The 16,784-nt window shown below is 43.5% G+C and overlaps 1 protein-coding gene across 3 annotated transcripts in view; it reads left to right on the forward strand.

Moving 5' to 3' along the window:
- The window catches only part of pcca (propionyl-CoA carboxylase subunit alpha), a 343,070-nt gene that overhangs the window by 102,702 nt on the left and 223,584 nt on the right, over positions 1 to 16,784 (forward strand). For 2 of the 3 annotated variants that reach the window (XM_078546056.1, XM_078546057.1), the window contains exons 7-9: positions 7,069 to 7,200; positions 10,404 to 10,440; positions 12,044 to 12,122. In XM_078546056.1, coding sequence (XP_078402182.1) covers positions 7,069 to 7,200; positions 10,404 to 10,440; positions 12,044 to 12,122 — 248 coding nt within the window. The remainder of the gene's footprint in view (positions 1 to 7,068; positions 7,201 to 10,403; positions 10,441 to 12,043; positions 12,123 to 16,784) is intronic. The other variant, XM_078546058.1, reaches the window with a different exon arrangement.

Genomic DNA, 16,784 nt, shown 5'->3' on the forward strand with positions numbered 1-16,784 from the left:
TTAATATTAAGGAAACATGTCTGTAATGCTGTGGTTGGTTTTGTAAACTTTTACTCAAACACAATTTTAAAAGGTTTTCTTCCAAAATTTATGGAACATGTTAGTCTTCAGATCTATTTAGTATGTGTAACTCAGTTTCACCTTTGATTAACAATAAGATCCATTGAATTCCAATAAATTAAAGACCAAATTAGCTTCTGAGTGAAATATTAGTAATTTCCTGAAATAGAATTTGGGTAATATATTTTCAGGAATATCATTTAAAAGGCATTTAGTGCACTGTATTAAATTAAAACTAATAACCAAACTTAATCTGATGTGTGCTCATCTGTAATTTATTAACATTCCACAACTGTAAAAGAAGAACAGAATGAGCATATTTTATATTTTAAATGTATTCATATGTGGTATACAGGTTGTGCTCTGAGGAAGGGGGTCAGTGATGTGTATGCTGGTACTTACTTTGCTTTCCCAGCCACGTCAAACCATGATCCAATACTGAACAGGAGTATTATTTAATAGTTAAAAAATACATTTTATGGTGCCCTTTTGTCAGTTGTGCTCTAAGTTTGATCTGTTTTACAAATCTCCTAGAGTATGCAAAGTTTGTAGTTGTACACAACAGTTGAATAAGAGCATTATGTAAAAATTTACATAGAATTTACAGTGCAGAAGTAGGCCATTCAACCCAACATCCATGCTGGTGTTTCTGCTTGACACAAGCTTCCCCCTGCTCCATCCCTCTCCATCTCACCCTATCAGCATATCCTTCTACTCCTTTCTCATGTTTTTATCAAGATTCCTCTGAAACGTATCCATGCTATTCATCTCAACCACACCTTGAGGTAGTGAATTCCACATTCTTCCCAAAGAAGTTCCTCCTGAATTGCTGATTGGATTTATTAGTGTCTATCTTATGTTTATGGCCCCCATTTCTGGCCATCCACAAGAAGTGGAAACATCTTCTCTATGTCTACCCTATCAAACTCCTTCATCATTTTAAAGTCTTCTATCAGGTCACCCCTCAGCCTCCTCTTTTCTTGAGAAAAGAGCCCCAACCTGTTCAGTCTTTCCTGATTAGTTATAACCCCTCACTTCTGGTATCACCCTTATAAATCTTTTATTTCACCTTTTCCACTGCCTGTATATCCTTTTTATAATATGGAGGCCAGAACTGTGGAAAAATGTTGTAAGAGTCAGGATGATGTATTGGTTCGAATAATAACCCTTTCATCTCTTGAACCTAGGGTTTGAAGCCAACTCAGATTAATGACATGAAGGTCTGTCTCTCTTTGTCGACTGTAACTACATCTGTGTGAAATAAAAGTGGCCTATTGGCCATAGGTCCTGAGCATAAAGAGGCACTCTCACTCAGACATCAGAAGCATGGCTGGTGTTAAAAGTGGCACTATGACACTGGTGTAGGAGCACTAGCTCTTGTTGAAGTATTTCAGAACAAACTGAGAGGACGCTCTGCTTTATGTCAGGGCCGGCTCTACAGTTGATGTCACTGACCTTTTGAGTGGCAGAGTTGGTAACTGAAACTGCTCCAGTTTTTGTGGGATGTCCAACAGGAATCGTCTGGTAACCAGGATGGGAAATTGTGTTGTCAACCAAGTACAGATGAAATAAAATTTTAAATGTGTAAGCAGATGTTTCAACCAAAAGATTGTGCTGCAAATTTTTTGTCCCCTTGAAAGAAAGAACCTTGCATTATACAGCGTTTTCATGGTCTCAGGATGTCCCAAAGTGCTTTGCAGCCAATGAAGTACTTTTGAAGTGTGGTCACTGTAGGAAACATGGCTGCCAATTCACACACAGCAAGCTCCCACAAACATCATTGTGGTAATGATCAGATAATCTGTTTTTCAGTGATGATGATTGAGGGATAAATATTGTCCAAGGCACTTAGGTTGAACTCCTCTTTGTTAAATTAGCGGCCACAGGATCTTTCACATCGCCTGAAAGGGCAATTGGGGCCTTTGTTTAACATCTTATCCAAAAGATGCCACTTCCAACAGTGCAACACTCCCTCAGTACTGCACTGGGAGTGTCAGCCTAGATTTTTGTGCTCAAGTCTCTGGAATAGGACTTGAACCCACAGCCTTCTGACTCAAGGGTGAGAATGCTACCCACTGAGCTACAGCTAATGTGACTGCCTATTGCTGCCTGGTGACCTGCTGCCCAATGTTGAGGCAGTTTCGATCAGAGGCACCAGGTGATAGACCCATTCCAAAGATTGGAGCATTGACCCAGCTGCACTGGGGATGTTCCAATGTTTCCGAGCTGGTGGCAAGATAGCGTTTGTCCAAAGCAGAAAGTAGGCTGTATGATTATATACAAACTTGACCCCTAATACACAGGACATCCAAACACCCACATATACAAAAAAACTCAAACCACCTTCCACAATAGAAAATCCCACCAACATGCAGAAGAGACAGCCTCACGTCGATATAAATATGTACAAGATAAACTATTTTTAGTCGAAGACAATCCTTGGGGCAGAAATCTTTGCTCGGTGGGCAGGCGTGTGCCCGACCCACTCGAGTGTGAAATGACATGCGTTGATGTTGGCCGAATGTGCCCACATCAACGCGCAGTCGCGTGATAGCTCGATCGGCCAGCGAGCGCTGGAGCCGGCAGTGCACCCGCCGACAATTAAAAGGTTTGTTAAGGCCATTAAACAATCAATTAAACTAACATTTTTGCTGCCCATCCAACCTAACGGTTGGTGGGCAGGCGAAAAGGACAAAGTAGCCTTTGCATTTTTTTGAAAACCTCATCCACGGGCGGGATGAGGTTTCCAAAAGCAAATAAAAATAAAATAAAAACTTTAATTTTTCACTAATAACATGTTCCTGCTCATGTGATAGATTCACATGAGGGGACATGTTTCATTACATTTTTATTTTTAAATTTTTTTTTAATATATCTCTTCACCTCCCTGAAGCAGCTCTGTGCCTTAGGGAGATTATGACGCGCTCGCTCGTGCACATGCGTGAAGTTCGCGCTCGGCTCGCTCGCCCTCCTCCCCTTCCACGCACAGGCAGAGCTGAGCGCTGCTGCTCGCGTTTCATGTTAGTGTGAAATCGTGGTCCGGTGCCGATCGCGGGTGGCGGTCGGCTTTCCAAACCCCCTCCTGCCGAGCAGCCCCGCCAAGGGCAAAATTCTGCCCTTGCAGTATTTTGAGACTTGTAGTCCACTTACTGGCTTGTGCTGTCAACACTTTGTCATTGAGGTCATCCTTGTAATAAAAAAGTGACGTAATGGTTCCCTATTTTGAACCACAAGTGTCAATGGGCAATGGAGGGTTAGGTAATTGTTGCCAATTCTTTTGCATATGCTTGATTTTTTTTACTTTATCTTCTTGTAATCAGCACCTACATCCATTTCCCTTGTCTAATTGAATTTAATGAGAATGGAATTTGGATTAAACATCTACATTCACCTTTCTTTGTACTGTCGATGGCTTAGAACACTTGAGTTGACGTTAACATGAACTGTCTTAGTTGGTTGTTTGAAACAGCTATTCTGTTTGATTAATGCTGGCATTAAAATTTGCAGCTGAAAAGACTAATTTCTGGTTTCTCATGTTTACCAGGCAAATCCACAGTTTTGCTCTAAGCATGGCCCCAAGCTACTGCACCACCAATGGATCAGAAACAAGTTTTTTGCATTTGCTGCCCAATTCAGGACCTTTGTCACCAGCTTGAATTTCTTCTCCCTTCCTCCTTCCCACATCTCCCAGAAAAAAAGCAGTGGAAGGCACGAAGGAGCAAGAACGCTAAACGCGCTACTCGTCTGCCCATTCCCTCCATCCCCTCACTTACCCAGGAATGCTAAAAGAAATTGCAGCACCATTCTGATTGTCACATGATACAGTGGTAACAGAGTTAGTGACTAATCAGAGCAATAAACCTCTATTGATTGGCCTACAGCAGACTTAGACACGAGGTGAGGTGATCCCCAGTGGAGAAAAGCTTTGGGAACCATTAGTCCAGCATTTTCTGTTTGGAACATAGGAACAGGAGGAGGCCATTTAGGCCCTTGAGCGTGTGCTGCCATTCAGTGAGATCATGATTGATCTGTGACCTAACTCCATGTATCCTACTTTGCTCCATATCCCTCAATACATGTGGTTAAGAAAAATTTATCAATCTCACTGATCTAGCATGAATTATCATTTGCAGAGGTAAGTTCCAAACTTCTGTGTCCTTTGTGTGTAGAACTGTTTCCTAATTTCACTCGTGAAAGGTCTGGTCTTAATTTTTAGTCTTGCATCCTAGTCCTAGACTCTCCAGCTAGCAGAAATAATTTCTTTCTACCTACCCCATACCATACCTCAAGCTATTTCAAGACGTCAGATTACTTTTATAATCTATCCCCAAATATTTCTTCTGAAAGGTTTTGAAGCAGGACAGATTGCTAATTATGGTTTTAAAGTGAGAGACTACTTTTCCTAACTTCATTTAGCTCCACATACAAGCTATGTACAAGCCTACCAACTACACACATTTAGATGTGCCAACGAGCAGTGCTTATGACATTAATGTAGTCCTGAAAAAAGGAAAGACTTGTATTAATATAGCACTTTTCATGATCACTGGATGTGTCAAAGTGCTTTACAGCTAGTGAAGTGCTTTTTGAAGTGTAGTCACTGTTGTAATGTAGAAAATATGGCAGCAAATATGCTCTCAACAAACTCCCACAAACAGCAATGTGATGATAACCAATTGATCTGTTTTTTTCGTGTGATGTTGATTGAGGGATAAATATTGGCCAGGGCACTGGGGAGAACTCCCTTGCTGCTCTTCGAAACAGTGCCATGTGATCTTCAGCACCCATCAGAGCAGGCAGATGGGGCCCCAGTTTAACGTCTCATCTGAAAGACAACACCTCCGACAGTGCAGTGCTCCCTTAGTACTGCACAGGGAGTGTCAGGCTTGATTTTTGTGCTTAAGCCCTGGAGTGGGACATGAACCAGGAATCTTGTGCTTCAGAGGCGAGCATGCTACCAACGGAGCTACAGCTGACTCAGCTATGGACAGAATTTTGTGGCTCCATCGTGGTGGGGCCGAAAAATGCGGCGAGCCATTTATAACCCCATTGACTTCAGCAGGACCGTAAAACCCTGCAGGCGGGAGGGGCCATAAAATACCGCCCTATCCCCATGTGCTACACCAGTAAATATGAGTCTGTAACATATCACGTGTGCTAATTCAGTACCGGAAGAGATGTTGTTTGTGTGCGTGGTTCATAAGGAGTTTCCTCTCTTCCCACCCCCACCTTCCTTTCTAACTTGTTAGAAGTGACAAATTTCCACTTGGTGAACATTTTCCTTTTTCAGCTTGGGCAGCACTGAACTTCCATTCGTTGTTGCATCACATACTGTACACCATAATAGTTTACATTTATATATCCTTGGGACATCCCCAAGGGCTTTACAGCCGGTGAAGTACTTTTTTGTAGTCACTGTTGTTATGCAGGAGCTGGGGTAGAGAATCTGTGCACAGCAAGCTCCCACAAAGAACAATGTGGCAAAGGCCAGATAATCTCTTTTTGTTGTGATTTCAGTTGAGGGATAGCATTTGGCCCAGGACACACGAAGCCCTCCTCTTCTTTGAATGGTGCCATGGGTTATTTTATGGCCACTTGGCTTAACATCTCATCTGAAAGATGACACCTTGACCAGTGCAGCACTGCCTTGCTATATCCCCACTGGGAGCGTCAACCTTGATTGTGTGCTCAGGCCTCTGTATTGGGCAGCCCCGGCCTGTTGAATCTTTTCTAAAAGATGCAACCTTTCCGTTTTGTTCTGGTATCATCCTTGTAATTCTTTTTCACACTTTTTCCAGTGCCTGAATATTCTTTTCTATGATATAGAGATCAGAATTTTGCCAAGTCCCATTCACTTATCACCCATGTGCTCACTGATCTACATTGGCCCCTGGTCTGGCAATCCTGCGATTTCTTTTTTGAAAATTCTCAATCCTTGGTTACAAATCCCTTCATGGCCTCGACCTTCCCTATCTCTAAAACCTCCTTCAGTATTTCAACCTCTGAGATATCTGTGCTCCAACTCTGGCCTCTTGACTTCCCCCAATTTTAACCCCTTCAGCCATGCCTTCAACTGCTTAGACCTTAAACTCGGAGGTTCCCTCCCTAAACCTCTCGGGCGCTCTCCTGCTTTGACTCCTTAAAACCCACATGTTTAACCAAGCTTTTGGTCATCAATTATAGAATCTCTTCATGCGGCTTGGTGTCAAATTTTGTCTGATAGTGTTCCACTGCAGCCCCTCAGAATGTTTTTACTATGTCAGAGGTGCAATATAAATGCAAGCGGTTGGGGTACTCTAAAGTGTGGTCTAACTAAGGTGCTCTTTAAGTTTATGATAAATCAACTGTAATATACAGCTATTTACTGAAGACCTTGACTTTGTCTATTCCCGGTATATTCGGTATTGTGCACCACATTTTATATTGGGACTGACAGTGATTGCTCAGAGATCGCTGCAGTAGCATCTCAGGTCAGCTCAAGCGTTCTGTATAAGTCTCATTCCTTTAACTGCTTCTGAAACACGCAGAGATCTACCTCTCAGTAAGAATTTTATGCTCCTTTGTTGCTATTGCGTGTATGATTCCTGTCACAGCCAAGTGATTTCTCTGAGGATTTGGGTGCATGCTTACATCAAGGCTGGTTTATCAGGATTTGGTGAATTTTTCACCAGCCAATCCAGTATCATCTTTCACTGCCTAATTCCAACAGTGGGCAGCATTACAAAATTTGGAGTGCTCTTATTTCGATAATAACTGGGCACTTCTACCAGAACTCAAAGGGAAACACTGGATACTGAATATATAAAAATAAAATCAAAGAAAGTGTGGAAGTATGAAGTTGCTTCAACAGTTTGCTAAGAAAGATAGAAACACTTGAGGGCTGAAGCACAGTGCATTTTAATCGTGATAACCTTCGGGATTGTTTTTTTTCATCAATGGAGTATTCTGTATGTCATCAAGCAAAATTTGTTGCTATTGTAAATCTAAAAAGTTTGATGATCTCCGCAGGCTGCCGAAGGTATCACTTTCATTGGGCCCGACACGCACGCTATTCAGGCCATGGGAGATAAGATCGAAAGCAAACTAATAGCCAAGAAGGCAAAAGTCAACACCATCCCTGGCTATGACGGAGTGGTCAAGGTGAGATATCTGGAGTTTTGTCAGATTAATCCGGCATTCATACAGATCCATGCAATTCAGTTATCAATTTGAAGCATGCTTTTTTATAGATGGAATGACACAGAAGGAGACCATTCGACCCACTGTGCTTGTGCCAGCTCTTAGAAAGCGCTATTCAATTAGTCCACTTTCCCTGTAGCCTGTCATATTTTTCAATTATATATCCATCTTGCCTTTGGAAGTTACTATTGAATCTGCTTCCACCACCTTTTCGGGCAATGCATTCCAGATCAGAGCAGGTCGCTGTGCAAATATATTTCTCCTCATCTCCTTTCTGGTTTTATTGCATCATAATTTTGAATGCTTCTATTCAATCTCCTTTTAACCTTCTTTGCTGTAAGGAAAACAACCCAGCTTCTCTAACCTCTCCATGCGTGTACAAATTACTCAATGGAAAATTGTTGCAGAAAATATAGAGTGGATTATTAACATTCAAACATATATGCAAACAAAGATTTTCGGGCAAATTGTTCAACATTCTTATGATTGATTGTTTTGACAGAAGTTTGACTATGTATTTGATGTAAGTGCATGTGTGTTGGTACATAAAATTCTGATGAAGAGTCATATTGGACTCAAAATAATAACTCTGTTTCTCTCTGCACAGATGCTGCCAGACCTGCTGAGTTTTTCCAGCATCTTCTGTTTTTATTATGTATGTTGGTAGTGTTCTGTTTAGAGCAGAGAAGGTTGAGGGGAGGTTCAATAACGGTGCTCAAAAATATGAGGCGTTTTGATAGAGGAAATAAAGTGAAACTGTTTCCAGTGGCAGAAGGGTCTGTAACTAGAGGACACAGATTTGTGACATTTGACAAGGAAGCATGGGAAAGATAAGAATTTCTTTGCTCAGCGAGTTGTTGTGATCTGGAATGCGCTGTCTGAAAGGTCAGTAAGAAGCAGATTCAATAATAACTTTCAAATGAATATTGGACGTATATTTGAAAAGGAAAGTTTGCAGGGCTATGGGGAGGGAACAGGGGGCTAGGATTAGTTGGATAGACCTTACAAAGAGCCGGCACAAGGACGATGAGTTGAATTGTCTCTTTCTGCATTCTACAACTCTATGGTACTGCAGCAAAGTCTAACTCTCATCTGGTACAATGCTAAGATAATGGTGTATCTTGTCTAAAGAGAAGTTTTGCCCTTCACATGTGTTTAATTCTAAAATTTACTCTCATCTTGAAAGATCCTCTAAAACCTAGGGCTGCACATCAAGTTTCTTGTTCAGAGTTCAGTTACTGCAGAAAAACAGCTGAAACATTACTTAGCTAAAGCAGAATGCAAATGAAAAGGTGCAATTTGCAACTGCAAAGACAATTCAACGTGTTTCTACTTATCTATAAATGGTGGAGTGCCATCAGCCTTTACTTCATGCATTGAGTTCAAGAGGCTCTAATTGTCTGCATTTGACTGGTTTAACACTTCCTGACAGAGTGGCTATTAAGGCGAAGTATTCTCGCATAACTGTCATCGAGTTGAACAAAGGCACTTGAAACTCAATGTGTGGAAACCAATAACATGCCTAAATTACTCTCTTTTGATGCTTCTTTTTGGGTCTCTTCTGCTAAAATAATGAAAGGTGTGTTCCCGCTGTGGAACCAAGGTAGCTGGAGAGTTTTGCAAAGTTACAAACTTTTTTAAGACAAAATTTGTTTTACCGGAAAATGATTGTTCTTTGGAAGAAATGCCGTTTAACACTCAATTATTCTAAAAGAAAAGGACCTTAAACAGATACTCCTTTCAGGTTTGCTTTGAACTTAACAAGCACTGATTTGTGGAGCAGACAAGCTAATGAAAGGAAATTAAAATTTCTGCCAACTTCCCCACCCCCACTCTAACTTGCTTGCAGATACTTCATACATGTATGTATATACAATACATATTTTTTATAAAGGAGTTCCATTTTTATTTCTACTCATAACTAGCTGTACACTTTTCCTTTGCTACTCAGATAATTTCATCAAGGACTAATATTTAACATCAGTTGGTATCTAGTTGTCAGAATGTATTGTGCGCACAGCTTTAAAAACTATTGGGTTTCATTTTAATGTTCATAAGTCAACCCCTGTAGCTTTAATCACTGGTGGTTTCCAGACATCCCTTCCAACTTTTTGCTGCTCAGCTGTTTTTTCCCCCCCAATAAAAAGCAAATCCCAGAAAATATAATTTCCTTCTGAAATATATAAAACTCAGTTAATTAACGCTTAGAATTGTAGTGTTGTAAATTTTTTTACTGGATCCAACAGGGAAAATTAAATTGGACCTCTTTCCTCTCTCATGTCCCTTTTTCAGAGAATAAGTAAGATGTAATGCTCACACAAACTTTTAAGTGGATTTGTTTTAGCATTTTCTGAACAATTTGCTAAATGTATTTAGCCAACTTTTCTCGTAGTTTTTCACATTCCGCCAGATTGGAGAAATGGAAGCAGGAAACAGCTTGCTGCAAAGTGGGGGAAAATGCCAAATTTGCTAAGTCGTGAAAGTGACTGTTAACGTCTCCAAGGATAATTTTTTTGCGTTAATTTATACCCAAAATATCTGAGATTCTTAGCAGCAGCATGATCACTCAAGGTAGCCATAACTGTAGACAGTCCACTCCCCCTACTGTCAGTTAAAGGGACAGCATAGTTGATTGAAGATGATAATAAAAACATACGCCAGTGGGCAGATACTGCAAAGGCTGATTTACATTTCACAACTGACTAAAAACGATTAAAACTTGTAATTTTTTTTTGCAGCACTGACATTGCTAAAGTGTCTGTCAAATGATTTGATGTTTTCTTTTGCTTAGTTTGCTTTGTTCATTCTTTTGAAGTTTTGAGGAAACCTATACTGTGACATTTTGTGTGGGGGGAGAAAAAAAGCTAATGAAACAAATGTACTTGAGAAGTTGAGCTATCTTACAAAATGGGTACACACCAAGGTTTCAACTTAATTATTTTGATTCCCTCGAAAGGGTAGTGATTTGGAAGACCAGTAGGAAAAGCGTTACATTTTCAGCTGTGGAATTAATTCTGTGTTTGGCTGAATAAGGAAGTGTGGTTGGATTGTAAATGCAACATTAAGTCTACCCTTAGTGACAGTGGTACAATATACAGCTGCCTCGAGGGGAAAGGACAGAGGTTGACAGGAATAATGTTTGGTCTTATTTCCTGCTCTTACAGGATGCTGATGAAGCTGTCAGAATTGCCAAGGAAATTGGTAAGATAGTAAGCTTAACCATCATGCCGCTGATTTAATTATAGGTGAATGCATGTGTGTGCAACTTGCCTATTAAAACTGGTGTTAGAGATTTTTAGATTTAATCTTGGAAAATTAAGATAAATAGAAGAGGATAAATAGAGCTAAAACAGTGAAAGACTTGTTGAGCTACTTTATTTTTGCAGTAAGTAAAGTAAATTGTTATTATTCACCATACACGGGGAATGGGTGGTGCTGGTTATTCAAAAAATGCCGGTTAATGGAGAGTCCCATTTACCGTTGGAACACAGCACAACACTTGTAGCATGAATGAATATGTAAGTACTCAGGAAATAAAGAAGAGTTTTCTTTTTACTTCTAACCTTCAACAGTACATTAAAACATAAAATAAAGTATAAAATAATACAGTAAACACGTACAGAATTGGATAACTTTGTAATTGCTTTTGGTTGGTAAAATGACAATTTGCGTTGGGGAAACATCAGAAGTTTTGGCTAGTGGGGACTTTCAGTTGGTAGAATGCCATATAACACAAAGTTTACTATATTTTAATTAATGAATGTAATTATTAAATTTTTGCAGTTTATTTATATTCCCTCTGACATTTTTTGTTACTGCTTTATTCGCTTAGATTCCTCCCATTCCCTTTGTCTGTCTCCCACTGAGATGCATTATTTCCAGTCTGACAGAGTGCAAGCAATCTTGGTTCCTGATGGTCCGCTTTGCAACTGGCCATGAGGCGATCTGAAAAGAATTGCCCAGGGATGACTTGTCCGTTTCCTTGGCACCCCTCCCCTCTGTGGCGAAGTGCCTAGCCTTTGCTTGGTGACTCGACTGTGATAGGGAACTCACCATTGGAATTGGCTGGAGTGCATACCTGCACTGACTAATTTGTAGTATCGCATTTTGATGCACTAGTATAATCAAATAATATGTTTCTATTTAAATATGCTATTTCTACCTACATAATTCTTGTTCACCTGCCATAAGACTAACAACGCTGAAGTATCATCAACTGGATTATTTTTTACTGCAGTACTAATTATAGTGCAGAAGCAGGCCATTCGCCCCTAGTGCTCCTGATGCATAAGCCTCCTCCCACCCTACTTCATCTCGCCCTATCAGCATATCCTTCTGTTTCTTTCTCCCTCACATACTTTTCTGGCTTCCTCTTAAATACACTTATTTACAAAGTACAAAGATGTAAAGTATTTCTTTCCTTGTCGATAATAAACAAAATAGAAAAGATCTGACCTTTGGTTTGATCCCCGCTCTTTTTTTAATTCCTATCTTCTTTGGGTTGGGGGAGAGGATTAGGTGGAAATGGAGAACAAGTTATCCAAACTAATGATGTTATAAGCGTAGTGGACCCAGTGAATCGGGAATGGGATTGGAAATTTCACTTCAGATTCTATAACTGGGGTCAATGTATCAAGATTTCGGCAAAAGCAGGAGCACTGCTTCTGGTGCAGGAAGTTTTTGAATGTAGATTTCAGTAAACCAGTTGTTGTCTCCAGCGTTATTGGACATACGGTCAGCTGTCATGCTCACATGATCAAATGATCAAAGTCAGTACTTCTGTCTATTTGCCCCCTGCTGCTAGGCTACCCCGTCATGATCAAGGCCTCAGCGGGAGGTGGTGGGAAAGGCATGAGAATAGCCTGGGATGATGGTGAGACCAGGTGAGGCTATGCTCAGAAACTAACCTTGCAAAAAGAAACCAGTGCAATTTATGAAAAAGGTTCTATCATGCCATTGTGGCTTTGATATTGGAGATGCATTAAGAATGAAATGAGATGAAATCAAATGCCTCTTCACGTAGTGTTTGGCTGAGATTTGAGGGAAGTGTTGGAGTGTTGGCCAAGGCAGTCGTTTAACATAAACAGAGCACCACAGGCAGGTTGATTTTGTTTATTTTGTTTGAGAGGGTGCTGTTAAAGCAAACAGCTTCGTATGTTTGTGAAACTCACTGGAATGTCATTCACTCCTCTCTGCCACTGTTTACCGAGACCCACTTTGAGCCAAATGCTCCATTTGCCATACCTACCTCTCCCTTATCTCCAGAATCAGTGTGAAAAATAGGAGGAGACAACACCCAAGGTGCAGCAAGTAGGAATGTGAGCACAAGAAACAAACCAACCCCATTTGTGCCTGTTTTCTAATCTTATGTGACTATCAAATTGAAGCTAGATTTACTTAAATTCATCATGAAATAGTTTTAAACTTTGTTAAACAATACTTTTGCTTTTAAAATATTAGATAATTTAATATGATTAAATGGAAAATATGATACAAGGTACACTTGGGTTGAACTTAAATAAGACTTTGGTCTTACTGCATGCTGGTTACCGGATGTGTGCCACTGTCACGCAAAAGCTGCTCCTGGTGCTGGATCCTTATTTTTCTAGGAAAGTACTGATCTCTGATTGTCCCCTATCCTCTCTTCAAGCTATGGCTCAGTAAGTAGCACTCTTGCCTCAGTCAGAATGTTATGGGTTCAAGTCCCACTTGGAGACTTGAGCACAAAATCAATCAAAATCACTCCCAGTGCAGTACTGAGGGAGTTGTGCAGTTTCCAAGGAACCGTCTTTCAGATGTGACACCAAATTGAGGCCCCGTCTGTCCTCTCACCTTCCTAACAATGCTGTGAATGTACCTAACCACATGGACTGCAGTGGTTCAAGAAGGAGGCTGACCACCAGCTTCTGAAGGGTAATTGGGGATGGGCAATAAATGCTGTCCTAGTCAGCGATGCCCACACACTGTGAATGAATAAAACAAAAAAGATCCCAAGGCATTATTTTGAAGAAAAGCAGGGAAGTTCTACCCAGTGTCCTGGTCAATATCATTAACCATTTATCACACTGCTGTTTGTGGGATCTTGCTGTGTGCCAATTGGCTGCTGCGTTTCCTACATTGCAACAGTACTTACATTTCAGAAAGTACTTCATTGGCTGTAAAGCACTTTGGGATGTTCTGAGTTTGTGAAATGCACTATAAAATGCAAATTGTTCTTTCCCCAAATACAGTTCAACCAATTGCTGGAAGAAATTTTGCTTGTGTATTGTTAACAACTATGGCTGGAATCGTCCCAGATTTACACTAAGTGCGGTAGTGGGTGTGAAAGAAGTCATTTTACCCGCCAGCCGCAATGGCGGGTTTTTGCGTCATATTGTCCCATTCCTGGCGAGTCCCACCTCAATAATGCATTCACGGGAAACACTCCAGTTGCTGGCAGGGTTCGCCCGCCCCGCCTTCACCTCAGGCCTTCAGTAATCTGGGCACTATATTTAAAGGGTGCCTCTGCACAGAGCTAGCACTCCCTAAGGGATCAAAAGCCGCAGCAAAATCATGGCTGCCAAAGGGAGGAAACATGCCCTCAAATTTAGCGACACTTCCCTTGGGTGCCTACTGGACACGGTGGAGACTCCACTGTGAAGTCCTCTGCCCCCTCTCTGGGCGAAGGCCAGGAAGCAAGGTCACCAATGCAGCATGGGAGGCAGTGGCAGCGGTGGTCAGCGCCAATGCCCTGCAAAAGAGGCCAACCACTCAGTGCCGAAAGAGGATGAATGATCTCCTCCATTCCACCAGGTTAAGTCACTCTTCTCATCACTCTCAACTCATACACTCACAAACCCATCACACACACCCACAGGGACCTCACTCACCGCCAGTTCAAGGGACATTACCATTCACTCTTTCACACACAGCTTCATCTGCCCTGCGGATCGTGTCTTCATCCCGTCCATGGCACCACTCACCACCCACACATGCCAGGCATCCTTCTCATCTGGCCTGGCACATGTCTTGCTTACACTCTCTCCATCTCTATTCATACAGGGCAAGCTGGCACAGAACAAAAGGGAGATGTCACAGACTGGTGGAGGAATGCCTGACATCAAGGCCCTCACAGACTTTGAGAATAGAGCCATCCAGCTGACCCATGAGGATCTGGACTGTTCCTGTGCTGATGGTGAGGTCGGCGGTGCCCAACCAAGTGAGGATCCAGTAATATAACATCCATCAGACAACCATGCTGTGAGTCAATTCCCTTGTTCTGCAGTCCCCTGCCATGCACTAATTATCTCTCCTTGCTTTTGGTGGCACATCTGGGAAACGGCCAAGGGGGTCCACGAGCCAAGTCCTCGATTCAAGCCTCGAGGACACCTCGGAAGAAAAATCTGATGACACTTTAACTGAAGACCCGTCACAGCTCTGACTCACACCCTCCACCAGCACAGAGACACACACCTCGGTGGGACCTAGTTCTAGAGTAGCCTCGGGGTCACAATCTGGTAAGCATTTCGCACCGTATGATTCACAGCAGGTGGAGACAGGGACTTCCCAGGTGACCGGCACTCGGAGGACTGCTGAAGGCCAGAAATATGCTGAGCCCGAGTCAGGCCATCCACCCAGGTGACCCCAGGAGTGTCCGGCCCATCTGAATCTCCTCTTCCTGTGACCCCAGCAGGTCTAGCTCCACAGGCCGAGGAGGGTGCCACTGCAACACAGCAGGACCTCAAAAACAGACCAAGGCCCTCCATGTCTCAGTCCTCCAGAGGACGCCCATCAAGGTCATCACAGACAGGACATAGCAGTCAGCAGGCTGCCTCCGCCTCCGCTGTGGATGCCGGGGGAGCACCAAGATGTAGCGGCAGGGTTAGGAAGGTTAAGAAGATGTAACTCTTTTGAGTTAAAACAATTAACTAAATTAACAAAATAAGGGATAAATCAAGCACAGCTCCTAAGTCAGGTCAGCTGTAAAATCAAGGAAAAAGTTTAAAGGAAACTTAAAAACATCAAACCAAAATGTGATTAAAGGGGTCAATAAAACACCCCAGTCCCCGTGGTGCCCACCGAGCACGGAAGGCCTCGAGGGTGCCGGCAGATACCGCGTGCTCCCTCTCCAGGAACACCCGGCCGCGAACGTAGCCGCGGAAGAGGGACAAACAATCGGGCGGGACTCCCCCCTCGATCGCCCGCTGCCTGGACCTGTTAATGGCCAACTTGGCCAGGCCCAGGAGCAGGTTCACGAGGAGGTCCTCCTCCTTCCCGACCCCCTTCCGCACCGGGTGTCTGTAGATCAGAAGCGTGGGACTGAAGTGCAAACAAAACAGTAACAAAAGGTTTTTTAAATAACTAAAAAGGGAGTGCAGCCTACCACACCCTATATAAGCGTGGTCCACGGACTCCACAAGACCACAAAAAGAGCAGGTGTCCTGGGAGTCCGTGAACCGACACATTCTCCGGTTATAGGGGACTGCTGCGTGCAACACCCTCCAACCCAGGTCCCCGATAGAAAGCGGGAGGACACCTCGGTAGAGGGCCTCCCATCGGGGGCCTCCGCCGCCGGGCGGCAACAAGGCACGCCAGGGCGTGTCCGGGCGGCGGACGAGGGCGAGAAAATGGAAGGTGTACAGCAGCAGTCTGTACAGAAAACCCCTCCGCGCCATGCCAAATGGCACGGAGGGCGTGTCCCCGAGGCGGCTCATATTGCGGGGCATCGGCACCCGAGGGAGGGTTCGGGGCTTGGGGCCAATGTGGAATTCCGTCTGAACAAGGGAACGTTCAGCTGGAAGACCGCGCACCTGGGCCACCTCGAGACCTAAAATAACATCGGGTCCGAGCACGACCGTCCTTAGGTCTTGGATGGCATCGGCTGCAAGCTGGACACTCACAGACGTACGACGCGCCAACTCCTGCGGGAGCATCCAGCCCAGTCCTCCGCCACCCAGCACGTCCCCGATCCTGGTCACCCCAGCAGCCACAGCCCTCCTCTCCGCCAGCCACTGAAAGGGACGGAGGGACGGATTCCTGAGCAGCGGCTCTCTGACGATAGCCGCTACTCCTGACGGGGGAGAGCTGCGTCGCGAGACGACCACGTTCCAGACTTTGATCAGGTCCTGGTAAAAGACGGGCAACGCCTGGAAGGAGCCACCGAGGCCCCTCTGCTCTATAAACAGGAGCCGCACGTCATAATTCAGGCCGTGCACCTGGTGGAAGAAATATGTCGCCAGGGCACACCATCTCGGAGGAGGCTCGACGTAAAGGTATCGCTGCAGGGTCTGAAGACGGAAAGTCGCCACCTGCGTGCGTAGGCACACCAGCGCCTGACCGCCCTCCCTAAGCTGGAGACTCAGAACCTCAGCAGCGACCCAGTGCAATCTTTTGTCCCAGAAGAAGTCGACGAGCATTCTCTGGATTTTTGTGACAAAGTCCGGGGGAGGGGTCAAAGTGACCAGCCGATACCACAACATGGCGGTGATCAGCTGGTTTAGCTAAGAAGATATAGTTACACAGCCTGCGCATGAGTGTTAATCCCTTTTACATAATGTTCACTATTG

This window comes from Cetorhinus maximus, chromosome 7 (assembly GCF_964194155.1).
Source record: "Cetorhinus maximus chromosome 7, sCetMax3.hap1.1, whole genome shotgun sequence".
Taxonomy (NCBI): Eukaryota; Metazoa; Chordata; class Chondrichthyes; order Lamniformes; family Cetorhinidae; genus Cetorhinus; species Cetorhinus maximus.